Genomic DNA, 19,791 nt, shown 5'->3' with positions numbered 1-19,791 from the left:
TTTTCTACTACTTGTCTTAGCCCAAATACAATCATTATGAAAGAACAAAGCTTGAAATTAATTTAGTTACAAACTTTGTGCGTACATTCCATGAAAAAGCGGGTTTTCCCTGTTTCCCAGCACTGTTCAAATTGTCAACGGTCAAAGTTTGAAATATGTAACAAATCGCCAGGAGTAAAGAAACGAGATCTACTCTCGCTATAAATCGACTCTAACTTTAGAGATAACATAGAGATGTCAACATGTTTTTTTTATGATTACCAATAATTCAATTTTCAACGGTCAAGCTTAGAGATATAGCTTGTAATAGATTGCAGAGGGTTTAGTAAAGAGCTGTGAACTGTATTTTTAAGTTCACAGACGTGTTTCGCATAAATTTTGGTTTTTTAGGTATAATAACAATTTTAATAACTCAATTTCGTGGCTAAGGAATTTTATCAAATCGCCGGAAATGAAATTAGAAGTATTATCACTTCTTATACATTAGGAGTAGTTTAAAAATGCGGCATTCAAATTTTCAACGGCCAAGTTAAAGGATAAGTAATAACTCGACGGAAGTAATGTAGCGAGTACATCAGTCGCCATAGGGATGGGCGGAAATTTTCTTCTTCCAGTGCCAAAATTCGAGCTCCATCGCTTTCCAGCGGGCCGCGATGCTCTAGGGCTGACCGCAGCTTTTCCACCCAAGTGCGCGCTGGCGAAAACTTGCTCTCTTGCTTGGCGCCACTCTCTCGTCGGCACTCTTTCGTCGTCGTCGCCACTCTCTCGTCGCTGCTCGAAAACTTCTGCTGCTGGCGCAGGAAAATCCATTTTCCATTTTCCTACACGCGGACACTGGCTCAAAGTACCGTGTGCTGCGGACGTCCTTGTCGTGCGTGCGTCGTTTGCTCGCGCTGACGGTGTTTTTTTGAGTTCAGGGAATCGAATCGAGCAACATGGAAACATAACTGGCGGGGCGGAATAACAAGAAACCCCAGCTAGAACACCTCTAAACACTTCACTTTCGTAGTCCAATCGATATAGAGTGGTAGTGGTGCATTAGAAAAGATGCATTTGCATTTGCATTTTTTTTTCAGTGAGATTTTTTCATATTTTTTCCATCAATTTCGGTGAGAGTGCTGTGCAACGAAAGGGAATACGCAGAAACGATTTTTTTAGAAAATCGCGAGAGTCCCCGAAGGAGAAGGCCATCGAAACGAAAAGGAAAGGCGAAAACGAAGGAAAGGCAGCGCAATAAGGTAGCAAAAAAAAAAATGTATTTGTTTGTGTGCGAAAGTGCGAACACCGTTAGTTATGCTAACATTGACAGTGAAAATGTGCAAAATATGAAGAGAAAAAGTCGAGCTACATATCTGCTAGTGGAAAATATGAAAAGTGGCAAATAATACATTTTCACTTGACCCAGACGCTTTTGTGTGTGTGTGTGTGTCTTTGCGTGTGTGTGCACACCAACACACAATATGGTGTGGAGAAGAAGAAGAGAGTGAGAGTTCCGGGAGAAGTTGCGAACCAGCTGCTCGGTGGACGTAAATATTTAATTGCCCACTGGATATAAATATGTACATATGTACATACAGTTGTATAAAAGTACGGAAATGTGTGTACATGGTGATTTTGTTTATTGTATATTATTGCAAACTCAATTTCGAATCGTCTGAGAGTCACAAAACAAAGCTAAAAGAACATTAGGCCCACTGTAACTTCCAATGTGAAGTAACTGCTTTGCGCATAGTTTTCTGTCTTTGTTGTTGTGCTGGTTGTTGATATTTTGTTGCACACAAACGCACACCCTCTCAAAATCATCATCAATTACGCCCCCTCCATAGAGAGTGTGTGTGTGTACGTGTGCTATCTTTGCGCCTATCAAAGCTCTCTTTTCGCCCACACACACACACATACACATGCAAGGGGCACCCGCAACCGCACACAAACACACATATAGTCCTCCTGTAGGCATACTTTCTCTGATACTGTACCGTTTTAGTTTATTAGCTTGTATTCGTATGCCCCTTCGACAGTGGTGTTAGTTGGCCAGAAAGTCTGTAAAATTGAGCGGCGGTATGTTTGTTGACTCGATCTACAGTGGAGCCTCGTCAATGGTACAAAAGACTTTCGGCTTACGTCAGCTGAAACCAAACAAGCCTGCGTTAAGGATTTCAAGAGACAGCTGGTCTCGAAGGTTCAAATCTAAGAAGCTTTAATAAACCTTCTTATAGTTCGGTATGTTTATTGACTCGATCTGCAGTGGAGCCCTGTTAGCATGATAATTTATTTTGAAGGATATTTAAAAAAATCTTTGTTTGAATTTCCTCTTTGAGAGTAAAGTAGAAACTTTATTCTATCTCTGCATATAAACTGCAGTTCATATTAAAAATTAAAATAATCTGTGTGGTCTGCAAATTGGTCAATCGTATTTCTGACATTTGTGTACATACATCGGCTTATCTATCGTGCTTATCTATAATTTATTAAACATTTTTTGAGGTACATGGTGTGTTTATTGTTATAGATTATAAAATCTAACATTTCTTATTTTATATATCACCTAAAAAATTCATATTGGCCAGCTCCCATTGACATTTTCGACTTTTAGCAACAATTCTCATCACATTCCCGTAGCGCTTCTTTTAGCCATATCCCACTCTGATCCACATCGGGTATTGTTTATCTTTTATTCTTTGTACGCACGTGAAATATTTTTCAGCAGATTCTGAGTTGTGTGAGTGCATGATGTGCGTAGTCATAAGTTATAGGAAACAGCCAATTACTCTCTCCTGGTAAAATCATTTAGACGTCTAGTCGAAATATGAACTGCTCTTTATTTTAAGTTAAATCCCAAACGAATGCCAAAACTTATAGCTATATTACTGAAATATGTTGTCGAGGTACATTACCTTTTTTATTTTGTTGTTTATGAACTTCTAAACTATCTTTTTGAAATATAACCAATATGTTTGATGGCACAGTCCTTCCTAATTATATCCAAATCGAAAGAGTACAAACAAATTTGGCTTCAGCGGCAAGTGTACATACATTCCAAATACAAACTTGAAAGTGTTGATGCCCAAGTGTACGCTGCACACTGTTATTTTCGCATTTACGGCGTAATTACTCAGCCGGATAATGATGGAAGGCGGTGGAGCGATCGCCACTACATATTCATGTGTAGACAGCCGTGTTCACTAAAATAGTGCCCTGCCGCCCATATCATATGACAAGTGGGGCCCTAAATGAAATACACATTGTTTCTAAACTTGTTCCCCAAAATTGTATCGGTTGAAATTTGAAATCTATATTTTGTATATTTGAAATCATTTAAAAATCTCTGAATGTAGTGTTTTTAAGGAAATTTCATTATATGTACCACGAGAAATTTAAATCTTTAAAGCTGTATTCTTATATAGCATCATTTATTGAGGCACATATGTGTCGTTTAAAATAAATATCCGAAACTTAAAAGCTTTGAAAACAATAGTAATAAAATAGTTTTTGTTATAGATTTTGTATATATAAGTGTAAATTAATTTCTTATCAAACCTCGAAATAGGTGCTTAGGTATGACCCCTATAGTAGAAAACACAGTTTGCAGTAAAACGAAAAATATTTCACATGCGCTATGATGAAAAGTTCCAACATATACATACATATGTACATATATGTAGTTTCAATAACGCACTTACTTTAATAGGCACCCAAAATGTGTACAAACATCAATTTGACCTGCCAGTATCTGCTCTTTTGTTATCCAGGTAGTTCAGAGATTAACGTCTAAATAGCCTAATTAATCGGTTATTAGGAGAACGTTCCAGCATTGTTTTAGTGCACTGATGCACTTTGAAGAACAAGGTGGGCGTTGCGATGCGATGCGATGCGATGCTATGCTATGCGATTCGTTGCGGTGGCGTCAGTGTTTCGGTGGCCTTGACCAAAGTAATGTGTGGGAGGATTAAATCCTCAAAAGAACGTAAACAATGGGGCATCTTAAAGTAATCCTTTAACAAAGCCCCCTGCTTATGGCAACTCAAGAGCACGGCACAGCAGCCAGCTGTAATCGCATCAACTACGCCGTGCGCACTGCATTGCACAGGATGGTAATCAATATCAATGCAAAGATAAGCTCCTACCACGAACCTACCTCAGTTCTCAGTTCTCAGTTCTCAGTATTCGGTGTTTGGTGTTTGGTGTTCGGTGTTCGGAATACACAGTATTGTAGGCTTCACAGCTAAATGCGTCTTCAATGTCGATTTGCATCGCATGCCTAACTGTGTGCTGTGTGCTGTGTGTGTGACCTAGGACTACAAGAAAATGGTACTTTTTCATAGTTAATTCCGACTTACCTTGTTTACCCGTTTCTTAAGTTGGCTAAGATTGCATGGAGATGATACTTATGATGCTTATTTATATGAGGTCATGGTACAGTGACACGTGGAATAAATCTGTAAAACGGCAAACTCTCTGCTCCAATAATTGCTATGCATAACGTCCAGCTCATTAAGTCTTTATTTATTTGTTTAGTCAGTTATTAAAGGTTCACAGGTGTAGACAGGCAAACGGAACGTATATTTGTTTATTGTTTTTAGGCAATTTATCAGGTCTGTTGCAAAACTTGAATAAAATTCTCATTGCCGAATTATAAAGGTCAGAATTCAGACAAAGCAATATGGATGGGCGGGCTTGGTAGTTGAAAACTTCATCAATAAATAAAATATAGTAGGAACTGAAAAGCTATACTTTAAACTCATATATAATAAATGTGAACAAAACCGATATGCAGCAAATTAATAAACTTCTGTGCGAGTATGTAAGAGCCGATGAACAGGGACAAAAAAAATCCTAAGGGCAGCCAAAGATTCAACAACAACAACAACAACAATAACGAAGGCAGGAAACCTCCCTCGCAAACGGAAACTCATTTGCCAACAGTTTGAAACCAACTTCCGGCCCAGTAACGACGACAACGACAAGGGCAGCCGCCTGCGACAAATGCATGACAAAAGTCACATTTAAAAGAGAGTAAAAGTGGGCAACGCAGGGGGCGGGCGTCAAAGGACGTTCGAGTGGGTGGGGTGTGTGGGAGGTGGGAGGTGGAAGGTGGGTGGTTTTGCTGAAAACGTATCGGGAGCAGCTTGAACAAAGCCCTTATCAAAATTAGAACAGCAAATTTCGCCAAACAAATTAAATATGGCAAAGCGAACAGTGAACGTTTTTCATCGTTCTTTAGTTTTAGATGGCCTGGCACAGGAAATTCGTAAATCCCTTTAAATACCATCATTGTTGGCAGTGTTGGGAAGGGTACTAGTTTTTTTGGACCTAAGGTACAAGGTATTTAAGTAAAGTAAATGGTACAAAAATCTACAACAAACTTATCTGTTAGTGAACAAGCTTTACTTTCCATTTCCAATTGAATTATGTCATTTTTTATAGGTAGAGATAGAGATAGAGATTAAAAAAAAAGGATTATAATTATAACGTGCATTTGCGATGCCATCAATAACCAATTCCGAGAACTAAAATAAATATAAATATTTTAGTACATAAATACCTAGCTTAGCTTTGTTTAAGTCAGATGGTTGTTTGTTTATGTCAGATGGTTGTAGAAAGTGTTTATACTCTTTTGTTTTGTTTTGAAGTTATTTAATTAAAAAGATAACAATATTTGCCCCGGTTACAGTTTTTGCTTAACCTGATCTTACATAAGATAAAATAACTTTTAAGTGGAAGTATGTACATATTTTGCGGAACGACAAGATAATCAATTTTAAGGGTCCACATTTTCCGGAAAGACCTCCCACGGTTTCCCGGTAAATTGGTGTATGCAAATGTATTTACGAGTACGTGCACTCTGTCCAGTCCGTTGAGTGGTTTGCCTTCGCCCTCGCTAAGTACGCACACAGCGCACATATTACATAATTCAATTAAATCCTTTTTAATTTGCTAGAAGCAAAAACTCTTTGCGCAAGGTGCCTCTTCTAATGCTTTCCATGCGACCCCAGCTCCGTTTGATTGACAAATGAATCGATGCGATGCGGAAAAGCGGAAAAGCGGCGCGGATAGAGTGCACTATTGATTGGATTGGATTGCCCTGCGGTGGGGCCACTCAGCAGGAGTTTTGCTTTAAAAATTCTATTTCGAACTTGGAAATAGCCAATATCTAACCATCGAGCAGGGTCCTAAGCCCCTTAATCTCCTTACTATGGCACTATTACCTAGTTGTTAGGGGCGTTGTTCTTTGCAATTTATAGGTCCATATTGGTGTCAAAGCCCTTATTTCTGCCAATTTCAGCCAGTCTTTGTTGTTATTTTTAAATGCTGTCATTAAAGGACGCCCCGGCCCAGTAAAGCTGGCACATCGCAGTCGCACGCAACTTATTCTTATACTTGACTGGAGCGGAAAGAGGTCGATAGGGCAAAGTGCGTGTGTTAATGACAAAATGGTTACACAAGTTCGCGGTGGGCACGCACAAACAAGTAACGAGAAAGCAAGCAAACTTCAAGCAAGCAAAAGATTAAATACCCTGGAAGCTATTTTATTAAGTTTTAAAGAACCTTGCTGCTTTAGTCCAATTTCTATTCGTTCCCAAATATCCTGGTAAAGTTTTAAATACAAAACTATAACCTTGAGTTGTTTGGGAATAATATAAAAAAAAAAAACTAAAAATTAGCTTTTCATGTGAAAAAACTTTAAAAATTAAAAAAATATTTTCATTCTGTTTAACCTTTTCACTTAAATATTTATCCTTGCGTTCTATATTCTCGTAAATTTAGTCCGAAGCTTCATTTGACTTTTGATTTTCGTGAAATTTTGTTGAAACTCAGACGATATCCACGATACTGTTGATATTAACTTACATTGTTCACATCAAAAAACACAAAATTGAAAAGGTCAAATATGCGCCCTTTAGCGTTGAAAACAGTGAACTGCATTTTCACTCTCCCTTATTAAATTAAAAAATCCCCTTGCAAGCTTTCCTAGAATCTAAACTATTTGTTTTCGGCGCAATAAGACCTCTTTCCACCGAAACTGGAAGATACAATTATTTGCTTTTGAGTTAAATACAGATGAGTTCCATTTAAAACCAACGTTGAAGGCAAATTGTGTAACTAGTCAGGCAAACATGATTAAAAACAACATGCGTAATAAGAGGAAGTGCATTTAAATTGATGAACTTTTGCAATCGGCACTTAGCCTTTTTGTAGGTCTTCACCTGCACACTCCACCTTTAAAGACCTGCTGGCGCTGATGAACAACCGACACTTGGAGGCCATGAAAGCGTGCTATATATGGACAAAAGAAGGAACAATCCATTCAAACATCGGCCCAACATCTTGCGGAGGGTGCTAAACTAAAGGAAGCTGGACGTGAAGGGCTTCGCCTTCGACGGAAGAAAAGGAGCAGCCAAAACGACCGAATCATGAAACATTGTAAGTTTGCCATTTAAGAGTTAACAAAATACACAGCTATATCTATGCACTATTTAAGGGGTTTTATGGGGTTTTTAGTCTATGGAATGATTTTTCAATTGCTTTTGAGGTGGGACATGGCTAGTTTGTGACATGTGTTGACATCACCCAGTAATTCTAATAAAAGAAATATAATTTAGCTTTGATTCAAAGAGTAAATTCCAATGAAAGCACTTTTTCTTGGAATCACTCTTTTGTCAATGATAAGGAAATAAAATACATTAGCATTGCCTTATTCTTGAAATGTGCTTACATGCGAAACTTTCGCAATATATTTATTTGTGTGAACTCTTTAAGCATTTTAGCTTGAACCTGCAATTTTGTTTCAGCAAATATTTCCATTCACAAGGACATGATGGAATTCGGATAACTGCAACCGAGAATTAAGTACAGGACACTTTCACCGAATAACTCATTTGGCGGTTATCAAAGCGCGTTAAGGATCATGAAGCGAGCAGCTATTTACAGTGACGGGAGAGCGCGTAAATGAATGCCAACTTCCGGATAAAGCAACTCTTGAATATATAGAACAATCATCTTACCCACAAACTGGTACCAGAGGTTCATTAACGAGCAGGAGGAGGAGGAGGAGGAGAACCAGGAGGAGCAGCCGGCACAGCGGTCATGGAACCACCGGGCGGAGTGCCGCCGGACAGGGATAGGCAGCTGGTGCTCCGTCATCAGAATCAGCCGGCTGCCCTTGTGCCCGTGGTGGTATCGGCACCCGCACCCGCATCCGCACCCACTGCACCGGGGGCAACCATCAGTGCGGCCAGTCCGCAGCCACCGGCCACGTCACTGCTGCCCAGCAAGCCAACTAGTCTGAGTCTCCAGCCGCATGCCGTGCTCCACGCTATGCAACAGTTGTCTCCCTCCGCCGGAGGAGGTGGAGGCGGAGGAGGAGGAGGCAACAACAATGCCACAGTGGCCATGGCCACCAGCAGCAGCAGCGGGAATGCCAACAGCGGCAGCAGTCCCGCCCTGGCCTCCACCGCCACGGCCATTTCGGCCACCACCCAGGCGGCCACTGCCTTCAGCGGCAGCTCGGTGGGGCACCACCACTTGCAGCACCACCACCAGCATCCGCATCCGCCACAACTTCAGCCCACGCAACCGCATCCGGCGCCCACTGCAGCGTCACAGACGCAACATCACGGCTCCATTTCCGGCACTGGATCCGCCGGTGGACTCATCGGCTCCAGTGGCGGCAGTGCCCATCCGCAGCAGGCCATCGAGAAGCTATCGCGACCTATGGCCTTCGATAAGGTGGGTCAACCGATTGCGAATCCCAATTGTCTATATAATTTTCATTTCTTCTACACACAGATGGAAATGCTGGTGCGCGAGATGCAGGATCAGGAACATGGCGTGCCCGTGCGGCAACAGAAAATGTTCCTCACATCCATACCATATGCGTTTATGGGTAGGTTGTCTATTAGTTAGATTCCGGGAAACCTTCAGATCGATTTGGTTATACTTCAAATAGAAACCTATTTGATTGGTTCGAACATATTGAGCTGAAGAATTCGCGATTCATATTTTTCAAGCTAAATTTAATTTAATTTTGCAAATACTTCTTTGTTTAAATACTTTTTGCAATTGAATTGAATAAAAGTAGGTCTTCAGCTTAGCTACATAAAAACCTCCAGATCGAGCTGGTTTTTATGACCATAATGTGCTGAAGAATTCGCGATTTATGTTTTATAAGTTTCCAAAAAATAACAAAAAAAAAGTGCAGGTAATACAAAAAAAGAAAATAACAAGATTTTATATGAAAGTATCTTATTTAATTTGCTTAAAATGTCATTCATTTTTTGCAATTAGTTTTTGCAATAGCAAAATAAAACAGGAGTATAGCAAAAAAAAAATAAATAGCGTATATGCAAGCACACTTAATAGCCCATTACTCATAAATATTTCGCCTGGCTTTCAGGATACGATTTGATTGAATGGCTGATGGACCGCCTGCAAATCGAGGAGTCGGAGGCCCTGAACATTGCCAACCAGCTGTGTCTGCACGGCTACTTCTTTCCGGTGAACGACTCAAAGACGCTGACCGTGAAGGACGACTCGTCGCTGTACCGGTTCCAGACGCCCTACTACTGGCCCTGGCAGCACAAGGCGCCGGACAACGTGGAGTACGCCATCTACCTGGCCAAGCGCTCGCTGCGGAACAAGCAGCGCCATGCCCTGGAGGACTACGAGGCCGAGGCGCTGGCCTCGCTGCACAAGAACCTCAAGGGCAAGTGGGACTTCATCTCGATGCAGGCCGAGGAGCAGGTGCGCCTGGCCAAGGAGCGCAAGAAGGGCGACAAGATCGTGGGGGACTCGCAGGAACGAGCCTACTGGAGGGTTCACCGTCCACCGCCTGGCCAGTTCACTCCGCTGGAGCCGTGTCCAGTGCCTTCGCGCGATCGTCAGGGGCTCAAGCCCAACAAGAAAAAGACTGTCGATGACATGCAGCGCGACGTTGACTACTTGAGCAAGTCGCTCAACCGGACGCGGATGAAGATGTCGCAGGCGTGCGAGTCGCTCGTCTGCTATTCGGAGACCTTCACCGAATACGACTTCTTTCTCCAGCCGGCACTGCCCTCCAATCCGTGGGTCACCGAGGACATCGCCTTCTGGCAGCTGAACAACACCTTCGTGGACATACCCACGGAGAAGCGGGTGAAGCGCTGGGCCATTTCCATCGAGGAGCTCGTCTCCGATCCCACTGGCCTGCAGGAGTTCACGGGCTTCCTGGAGAAGGAGTACTCGCACGAGAACATCCGCTTCTGGATAGCGGTCAATCGCTTGCGCCGATCCGCTCACTCGCAAGTGGCGCGAAAGGTCAACGAAATCTACGAGTGCGTAACCTTTTCATCATTACACTCTGCTGCATTGTTAGGTTTTTTTTGTAACTGCTTTGTGGCTTTCGGATTCTGAAAGTTCTATTTCTGGCTTAGCTCGCCGTTTTATTTTATAGAGATGTAAAGATTCTAAGTAAAAATTGCCTATACATCATTTTAATGGAGATAATGGTTAAAAACATGCAAAGCAAAATATACCAAACCGTATTTGGTATGTTAATACCAAACGCTAAATATATCTTAAAAAGGTTTAATTTGATTCACTTTCAAAAGCGTGATAAGCCAAAATTTGATAAAAGCTTTCAGGGTCTTTAATACAAATTGCAGTTACCTTTGCCGTGTTGCAGTGTATTTTATTACCCAATCTATAAATGTGTGTCTACTTGATGCAGGGAGTTTTTGAAGCCGGGAGCACCCTGCGAGATAAACATTGACGGCAAGACAATGGAGAGCGTGCTGCGCGGCCTGAAAAATCCATCGCGGTTCACCTTCGATTCGGCGTCGGAGCACATATACATGCTGCTGCTGAAGAAGGACTGCTACCCCCGGTTCATACGATCGGAGCACTACAAGCGCCTGCTGGACACCGGCATCCAGCCGTCGTACAAGAAGCGTTTCTTCAACTTTGGCGGCGTCAGCGGTGCGAAGAAGAAAATGACAGCCGCATTGAGCAGCCAGCCAAATCTGGGGGATGCGGCCAAGGGATCTGGTGGCTCCGGCGGCGGCGGCACCTCCGGCGGCAGCTCCATGATGCAGGCCCCGCCGCCCGGCAATCTCTCCCGGCGACGTGGCAGCGATCGCAGCCTCACCGGATCGGCCCACGAACTGGCCGTCATCGGTGTGAACAAGGATGCCGGCTCCAAGGTACCGCACTCTCATTCCCAGAGCAATCTCAGCGAAATGCCCTTCAGGTAAGTGCACATCTCATGCCGATCTCATGCAGATCTCATGCAGATCTCTCGCAGATGCTTCATATATATGATTTCATATTTTGGAGCGAGCTAATTTTTTGCTGATTTTTCGCCAAGTTTTGATTTGCCTGAAAGTGAAAGAGCCAAGCTAAAAAAAAAAAACATCGTTTTGATTTTCGGTTAACATTCAACATATCCGTATATGCATTGCAATTTACTCAATCTCTCACAATGCGCACGAGACATTTTGAAGCGAAAACAACAAAGAAATTTGATACCCAGTTGAACAATTGATACAATAACAATTGATTTGATTTGATTTGATTACTATATATCATGTATATCATACGTCACACACGCACCGCAGTAGCGATTCAATTTATCGAGGCGATATGCCACAGCGCCACATGGCGATCATGGATATTGGGATCTATGCGGCTTACGGGAATCGCGAAAGTAGTTTGCAGGCACTTCCGTAAGACATGTTTATTGATTGGTTTTGCGAAACGCTTACCACCTCTACCAACTACAATCTTTCCAATCCTAAAACGTATTGCTAGTTTTTTGCTTTCCTTCCATTTGTTTTTGTTTTTGTTTCCAACCATTTGATATTTACGTTTACGTTTTCCCTCCGTTTCTTTCAACCTTGTCGCCTTTTCTACCCAATTTCGAGCAATTGTTTTGACAAGGTCCTTGAACCTTTGATTTGATTGATTTTAAGTTAAAAAGAAAAAATGTAAACAGTTGAATAAAAATAGTTACAATGAATATTGTTATACCACAAACAACATAATTTATTACAGTAACTGGAGAACTTTAACAATTATGTTCAACATGAGAGTTATGTCATTCAATTGCTGGTGGAATGGGCGACAAGAAATTCTCGTGAAAATTTACTTGTTGTGTAACTTCACCGCAAATCCTATACTTAACCCGGTACTTCGGTGGTTTTCCTTGTTTTTTACTTTTAAGACATATATAATATATGGTGGGTGCTGCACAATCATAAAGGTGTCGAAAAAGTATGCAATATAAATATTCAATGTACTTTTAGTCTAGATTAGTTACAAACGACAACGTCTCTGTTATTTTGTTTCATATAAATTATTTCCAAATCTTAGTGATATCTGTAGAATTACCCTTAAAACAGTAGATCAATACCTCATCTGATTTAAAACAAGAGTGCCAGAAGATCTTTATAAGTTTGAATTTTGTTTCAAAGATATAATTAATAATTATAAATGAGAGTTAGCTTTAACTTTGGCAGTGTAAACCGAATCGAGTACCGGGTATCTGAAAGGTCGGACCCTCGACCTTGCCCTTCCCACCTGTCGTTTCCTGTTTGATCTGTCGAGCGAGTTCCTTGTTGCCCTCGGATATTCTATGTGTCACCACTTTTACTGCTGCGATCCTGTTCGCCTCGCCTCGCCTCGCCTCTTTTCTTGACTTCATCAACTGTCTCCGAACATATACATAGTTTCTAACGTTCCTATGCTCGAATGTTTGCTGTTGTTATATATTGTGTGTTCTGTACTATTTCGTCAAAAAAAGAAAAAGAAAAAAAAAAAAAACCAAATACAAATACAAATAAAAACCATGGTTACGGATGCTTCTTCCCAATGCGCCTCTTACCCCTTTTCTGTTACCAATTGTACATATGCTTAGATGTAAGTCTACGTGTTGAACACCAGCATTCCTTTTAACCACCGTCTAAGTGTATGGATGACCATGGCTTGGGGAAACTGCCATAATGTGTGTGTATATTGACCCGCAGAGAAACGCCAAAGACGAAGAACACCGCCCTGGAGCCCACGGAGTCCACGTCGTCGTCCACAGCTCTGGTGGTGGCGCCGGCGTCCAGCAGCGCCGTCTGCCCCTGGGATGAGCCAGCCGAGCCAGATCCCCCTCCGCCGGCGGCACAGGTGAAGCTATCGGTGTGTCCCTGGGATGTGGACAGTGCCATAGAACCTACTCCTGCTGTCGTTGCAGGTGGAGGAGGAGGAGGAGGAGGTGGATCAGGAGGAGGAGGAGGAGGAGGATCGTCTTCGAAGATCTCAAGTGCCGCCGTGCAGCCACAGCGGTTGAATAGGTAGGGGCTCCGATCCGGAAGCACCGGCAGCACCGGAAGTTCCGCCAGCAAGTAATTACATTTTATGCGCAGCACTTCCTCGGACAACAGCGACGTAAATGACCGAATGCAGCGCAATTTGGGCATTCGCCATCAGAACACCGTGGACAGTGGCGAAGCAGGCATTAAGCGTCTGATTCCCAACTTTTCAGAGCAGCGTCGGGCATCAGTCTCATTTACTCCCAGGTAAGTCTTCTACACAAATTAAACAAAAATCATATTAAAACCAAAGTTTCACATTGCAATAGATAGCTTTGCTTCTCATTCAGAGCTGTATATCTTAGTGAATCAATTAAGAACGGTCGCAATGTATATTAGTTTAACAATTAATTAATGATTTCAAATATTGAAATCAACAAAAAAGAATATCACAATGGCAGAGACCATTATCATTATAAGTGATTTAGTAAAAATCGAAATGAAATGAGTGTTATATAAGAGCATTATTCAATTGCTTAAAGAAGACTTTTGTTTGGTAATGGTTTTTAATTAACGATATATCTATATATTTTATACACAAAAAAAAAACCAATTTTAACAGAAATAAATGTATTGAAAGATTTGCCACTTTAATAGGGCTTATATTTCAATCAATTATTATTAAATATTTATTTTACATTGAACAAATAGTCAAATAACCTTTTGAGAAAAAATTTAATATTTCAATACTAAAAAAAAAAACTAAAAACCCCAATTAATGTACATCAAAGCGAGTTTACTTGAGTTAACTACATTTACTTATTAGTGTAAGGCTTCTACTCTAGTAGGCTGTATCTGATAATGTGTGCCTTTGCAGCCGTACTCCGGACTTCCAGCTAGGCCACACTCCCACGACGACATCCTCGCCCACAGTGGTCACCAGCAGCAGCTCCACAGCGCCGCTGCAGGCTCGCAGTGCCGTCTACGGCAGCGGCAGTGCCATCGCCAAGGATCCGCCGTCGGGCTCAGATGCGGATGCGGAACTGGAGCTGGAGGAGCTCAACAAGCTGTCACTTGGCGGGTCCTCGACCACGGAGCTGCCGCTGCTGGTAGTGCCCACCCCCACGCAGACCCCGCCGCCCGTTACCAAGGTCACGCCGCCGCCTGGCGAGAGCGAGGTGCTGGTGGCAGTGGCCATGGGTTCGACAGAGGCCCTGGACACGCCGCAAACCCAACCGAAGGAGGCGCAGGCCGCGGTCAAGGAGGTCCAGATCGAACTGATCGAGCAGATCGAAGCAGGAACTCCGCCCACCATCAAAGTCCTGGAGCTGGAAGTAAATTTCGAGCCGACAGCAGCAGCAGGAGCAGCAGCCGATCCAGGTCAGGATCGAGCACAGACCACCGAGGATCCCGTGTTGGCGGAAGAGGCAGAAGCAGAAGGAGAAGCCGAAAAGCTCGTCGAGATGGAACCGCCGATCCTGGACGAGCTCTCACCCACCACCGATGAGTACCAGGAGGGGCTGCAGTTTGGCAGCGATACCAAGGACGCAGTGGACGACTTTGACAGCATAGACGTTGGCTACATACCACCAGCACCCACCCCGGCTCCCTCCATGGCGCCCCTGGCCGAACTCGACGTGGACACGGTGGACGATGAGCCATGTGAGCCATGTGAGCCATGCGAACCGCCACCCACCGCCACTAGCAGTCGGGAAATGGTGGTGGTCAGCACGACCTCGGCCACGGCCACGCCCACATCCAGCAACGAGGAGGCGCGCAAGCGGCGCAAGAAGCGCAACTCGGAGAACAAGAAGCTAAGCTCGCAGGACGAAAAGGACAAGGCTGGCGGCAGCAGCAGTATGGATGCTGCCGATCACAATGCAGTGTGTCCCTGGGAAGACGAGTTAGTATTTAACCATGAATAGGTTCACCTCACGGCCAGTTAACATGATCTATACGCGATCTGATTTATAACAGAAACTCCTTTAACTCATGACTCTTATGATTCATAGCTCATATACTTGATTCTTTAGAAATCAGATAAGCTCATAAAGTAATTATGTGGAGTAGGTTTCACTGGGTAAGATGTTAAAATAAAATAGTTGTGATACGGCATTCTATTATTTAACAATTGTTAAAAGTATAGTCTTTTAAATAAGATGAACTGCAACTTACAAACAAATTAGTAAGCCCCTTGCTCTAAAGAATTCGCGGTTTGGGGCTTGACTTAACGGAAGACATTAATTTTAACCCAATATTTCGGGCACTAAAACGTTACTTTTGTGAGAATCGAGTTCTTTTCGCTTTGCTATTTTTTGCAAGGCGTAACTGATCTTGAGTTAAACGAGTTTTAGATCAGATCAAGCATACCTTTTTTAAATATGACTCCACTCATTAGGTTATCACTACATGTATGTATGCATTACCCCCTATTAACTTTTCATAATCCTCGCCAGGAATGTCAGCACCAACGATGGCACCTTTGTGAAGACATACGCCACACTGGGATACTTATGAATAAAGCCAAATCTGTTCAAGACGGTGGTCAACAAGTTGCTGAAAAGGAAGAAGCCGTACAAGAAGTAAGGCCTGGGTAGCTGGATAGCTGGATAGCTGGGTAGTTTATTATACGGAGTATCTATTATAATACGTACATGCAAACATATTATATGTAAATGTAAGTATTTCTATAATCGAGTGTATATGTAAATGTTAAATGCTTCTCATGTTCTTGAAACTCAAACTCCACCAAACTCCGAGGCACAGTGTGGGTTTATTGCTGAATACTTCAAACTATAATTAACAGAACAGAAAAAACGGTCTATGAATGACACACACAAAAAGAAATATATACTTTATCTACAGAGACGTACATACTTATTTACAAACCGAAGTGGCTAAGGTGGCTAATTAGAATTACGAAACAAACGGCGACAGAGTGGCAGAGGCTACTTAAATGAAATCAAATGAAATGTTAAAACTAACGCCTTCTGATCAGTTGTAAAAAGGGAAAAACATACGGAGCTTAGATTCGGCGGCAGACATACTTTAATGTATACAATGTATATGATCTTTCTGCGCATAAGAAACCATTTTCCATTCTTTAATCAAAGCTATCTGTATAGAGACCCGTTCAAAGTCTAAACAGTTAAACACAGCAAGTTATAGCCAAGATCGAGTATAATAGACCCAAAAAGTGTATGATAAAGTTTAGGTTAAATATTTAATTTGCACACTTGTCAGCGATAGCCATGGCTTATTCTTGGCCAAGAAAAGTCATAGTTATCCCAGCCAAACTGTGCAAATTAATCCTAAAGGGCATTGAGCGGGGCTGGTAAAGGGCGAATTCTTGTTTAGAGCACCTGAATTGGACTGCAAATACCTGCGATTGGCGGTCAGTAGAACTACATATACTATTTGAAAATGTGATGATCATGTGTTTTGAGCACTTATATTGCCCTTTGCCAACTTGCAAGCCCCTGACATACATATTTAAATAATAGTACAAAGCGTTAAACCAGATGTGAAATGGCCCATATACTCACTATGAATTATACCGAAAAGTCCCTTGGCTAATTAAATGCACAAGTTGCTGCGCAAGTAGATGTTTTATTTGATTGAAATCCGTTTCATTTCACGGGTACATGCCAGAACTCACGAGCCCCAATCAAATGTGCAGTGCAAATGAAACACACAGTTGGAAATTTTAGATATTTATGAGAAATCCCCTCATTTCCGTAATAGATACGCCGCCAAAAAACCAGCCCCTGAGTTATTTCAAACCCAAACTGACTTGCGCGCTTAACTTGTGCGTTTTAAATTATATACTGTCCTACTGACTACCTAGTAATTTTCTCTATTTGATTAGAAATGTATTGAGCTGCCCGCCCAAACAATCGCAGAAATCGAGCTATGCTGTACTACATAGAACACTAACAACCCAAAGCCAACATCGATGGGAGTGAACCGTGATGGCCATGGCCCGCATCTTTAAGATCAAATTACACATAGAGTACTGTTCCATTCGAACGTGTTTACCTTAGACACACACACAACACACACACAACACACACAACAAAATGATTAGAAAATCAAATTAAGATGAAATCCTGGTTGTTCGCGACTAATACCTTTATATGAATCGAAAGATGATATAACTTATCGAAGAACTATTACAATCTAAGTATATTTATATTTTCATTGTGCATATGAATTAGCTACTTACTGTCGAAACCCGTTTTGCTGGTAAACAATCTTTATATGGGATATCTGAATTCTCTTTGTGCTTTCTAAACAAAACAAAACAAAACCAAAAAAACCAAAAAAACATTTTTCAACTACTTCAATTAACAAAGCTAAACAAAAACTGTAAACTGTAAACTGTAAAACGATATGTACCAAATGTACCAAAGAAGATGAGAGTTAAATGCCGAAAACCTAAGCAAATCCAAGTAAATGTTGCATAGATATTACGAAACGAGGCGTACACTTAGAGAAATAGGGACGATGTGCCGAGTGTAGGGCGTGCGTACAAAATATGTACATGAAACCACCGTTAACTTTGCTTAATGCGAGCCGAGCAATTAAAGAGTTAAAACCAAATAAAAAAAAAATCCAACAAAAAATTTAAAAAAAAATACAAAAAAAAATCAAATAACAAGTAAATCAGCAGCAGCAATAGTTCCAAATTGTTGTCAAAATATAATAGCAGCTTTTAGAACAACACCAAAGAAGTTGTAGTAAATATGCGGAGGAAAATTGTATTGTTGTTGTTTTTTATGTACATTTACTTTTTTGTATTACCGTTGTTGTAAGTCAAATATGCCAAACATGAATAGTTTATTAAGAGTTTACAACAAAATTAAAATGCAGGCAAGATATGAATTACTTTAACGCAAATCGCAAGAAAAGTTCCGAATGTTTTGAGTAGTCAATGGTGAATATCTTCTACTTGCTTATACTAAGTGTTCCCATACATATTTATGGGATCCTTGCCGAAACAAAAACATAAAACAGAAACAAAAACAGAAACAGAAATCTTTAACAAATAAAACAAGAGCGGCTGTCTACTTTACTTTTCCCGGTACTCAAAAAACTACAAATCATTCATTGATTTAATAATATCACAAGTTTAGCTAATGAAAATTACCTGTTATTAGATCGTATTCAATTGTTACCTGATTTTATATGTGTTGACTTAGGCAATTATAAATTATACGAGTTAATTCGTGGCTTTACAAATCGATGGCTAATTTATGAACTTTTTATGTGCATTTACCAATTTTCTAACCTATTGCACTTTGAAAAATCGTCCTAGTTATTAGAAATTCGCCATAAATAAGAAGTTCGTAATTTTTAAAATTTTGAATTAAATTGCCTTTTTTAAAATACATTGTTTTTTTAAACTATTTTTTTATTTTGTTATTAAAAAAAAGTTTTTTGTCAAATAAATGGAAAATATTTTTCATATATTTTTTTAGGGTACAATTTGTATGTTTTGAAAACCACTTTCATTTTTTTTATAGAATTTAATTCTGAATATAAAAATTTAAATTTAGAGTATGCTTCCTAAATTTCAGAAATATCTTTCTAAAATTCAGAAAATGGTTCTGAAAAGAATAAATGTATTTCTGATGCTTAGAGTGAACTTAGGACAACATTTTAAAGTAAAAAATAAAAGTTGAGCCGACAGTGGCTGGAATAAAAACCAAGAATGTTGAATGTGTGTTTAGTTGTGCCATATTTGCTTCTTTGAGTACCGGGTAAACATAGAACTAAAATGCCATAAAGGGTCCGATGGATTGATTGAGCCGCCACAGCGTCATTTTGATAATAAAAACAAAACAGAAAATAATTCGATAACTAATGTTTAAAGAATTACATAAGTACGTACTACATCACGCGACAGGTGGGTGGCATTTGCCCTACAAGTATTTACTTTAATTTCTGGATAATTAGTGCTCATATCACTGATTAGCGAACAGGAATGCGCAAAACAATATGCTTAATACATAAGATTCCAGAGCTTTTAGTAACGCCATGTAAATTCTGGGTCATGAATACAGTTGTGAAGAGTGTAACCGAGGCGTTTGTTATTATGTATTCAAGTCATTTACTATAAGTGTATACAGCTTATACTATTACAAAAGTGTTAAAAACATGAATTATTTTGAGAAAAACCCAAAAAAAAAAATGAATATACAACAAAAATGTTAGTCGGTAAAAAAAATCAAATGTAAAACCATTTAATGTAGACTGTACTAAAGAATTCAAGGAAAATTGAATATCAACACTCCATCACGCAAATAACTAAAAGGAAATTCGCAAATTGAATAGAAGTTGATGGACAAATTATTTGCACAGTGCAGAAAAACGTGTTATAAAATTATTATACTATACAAAAAATATATATTATTGAATTATGCTGATGAAATTAAAAACCATAAAAGTATGTAAAAAAAAATTCAAATACAAATGATTTAAATGAAGTACAATAAATATTCAAGTGACGAAAATGTAC

At 40.5% G+C, this 19,791-nt stretch overlaps 1 protein-coding gene across 5 annotated transcripts; it reads left to right on the top strand.

Annotated features, from left to right (window-relative positions):
• The first annotated feature begins 522 nt into the window (after window positions 1–522).
• On the top strand, window positions 523–19,115 carry LOC128264354 (regulator of G-protein signaling 7). Of its 5 annotated transcripts, XR_008268712.1 has the most exons (12): window positions 528–1,238; window positions 7,187–7,422; window positions 7,791–8,727; window positions 8,788–8,884; window positions 9,395–10,310; window positions 10,706–11,224; window positions 11,592–11,699; window positions 12,999–13,313; window positions 13,386–13,538; window positions 14,149–15,174; window positions 15,728–15,948; window positions 17,140–19,115. XR_008268712.1 is itself a non-coding variant. In XM_052999786.1 (11 exons), exons 3-11 carry the CDS (start codon window positions 8,086–8,088, stop codon window positions 15,786–15,788), a joined length of 3,837 nt encoding a protein of 1,278 aa, XP_052855746.1. In that variant the 5' UTR covers window positions 528–1,238; window positions 7,187–7,422; window positions 7,791–8,085; the 3' UTR covers window positions 15,789–19,115. The 5 variants fall into 5 exon arrangements, 4 of the variants coding, with proteins under 4 accessions (XP_052855748.1, XP_052855749.1, XP_052855746.1 ...); XM_052999786.1 differs by having other exon boundaries at window positions 15,728–19,115; XM_052999787.1 differs by lacking the exon at window positions 11,592–11,699 and having other exon boundaries at window positions 533–1,238; window positions 15,728–19,115.
• The last annotated feature ends 676 nt before the right edge of the window (window positions 19,116–19,791 follow it).

This window comes from Drosophila gunungcola, unplaced genomic scaffold (assembly GCF_025200985.1).
Source record: "Drosophila gunungcola strain Sukarami unplaced genomic scaffold, Dgunungcola_SK_2 000066F, whole genome shotgun sequence".
Classification (NCBI taxonomy): Eukaryota; Metazoa; Arthropoda; class Insecta; order Diptera; family Drosophilidae; genus Drosophila; species Drosophila gunungcola.
This window is presented reverse-complemented; position numbering and strand designations above follow the sequence as displayed.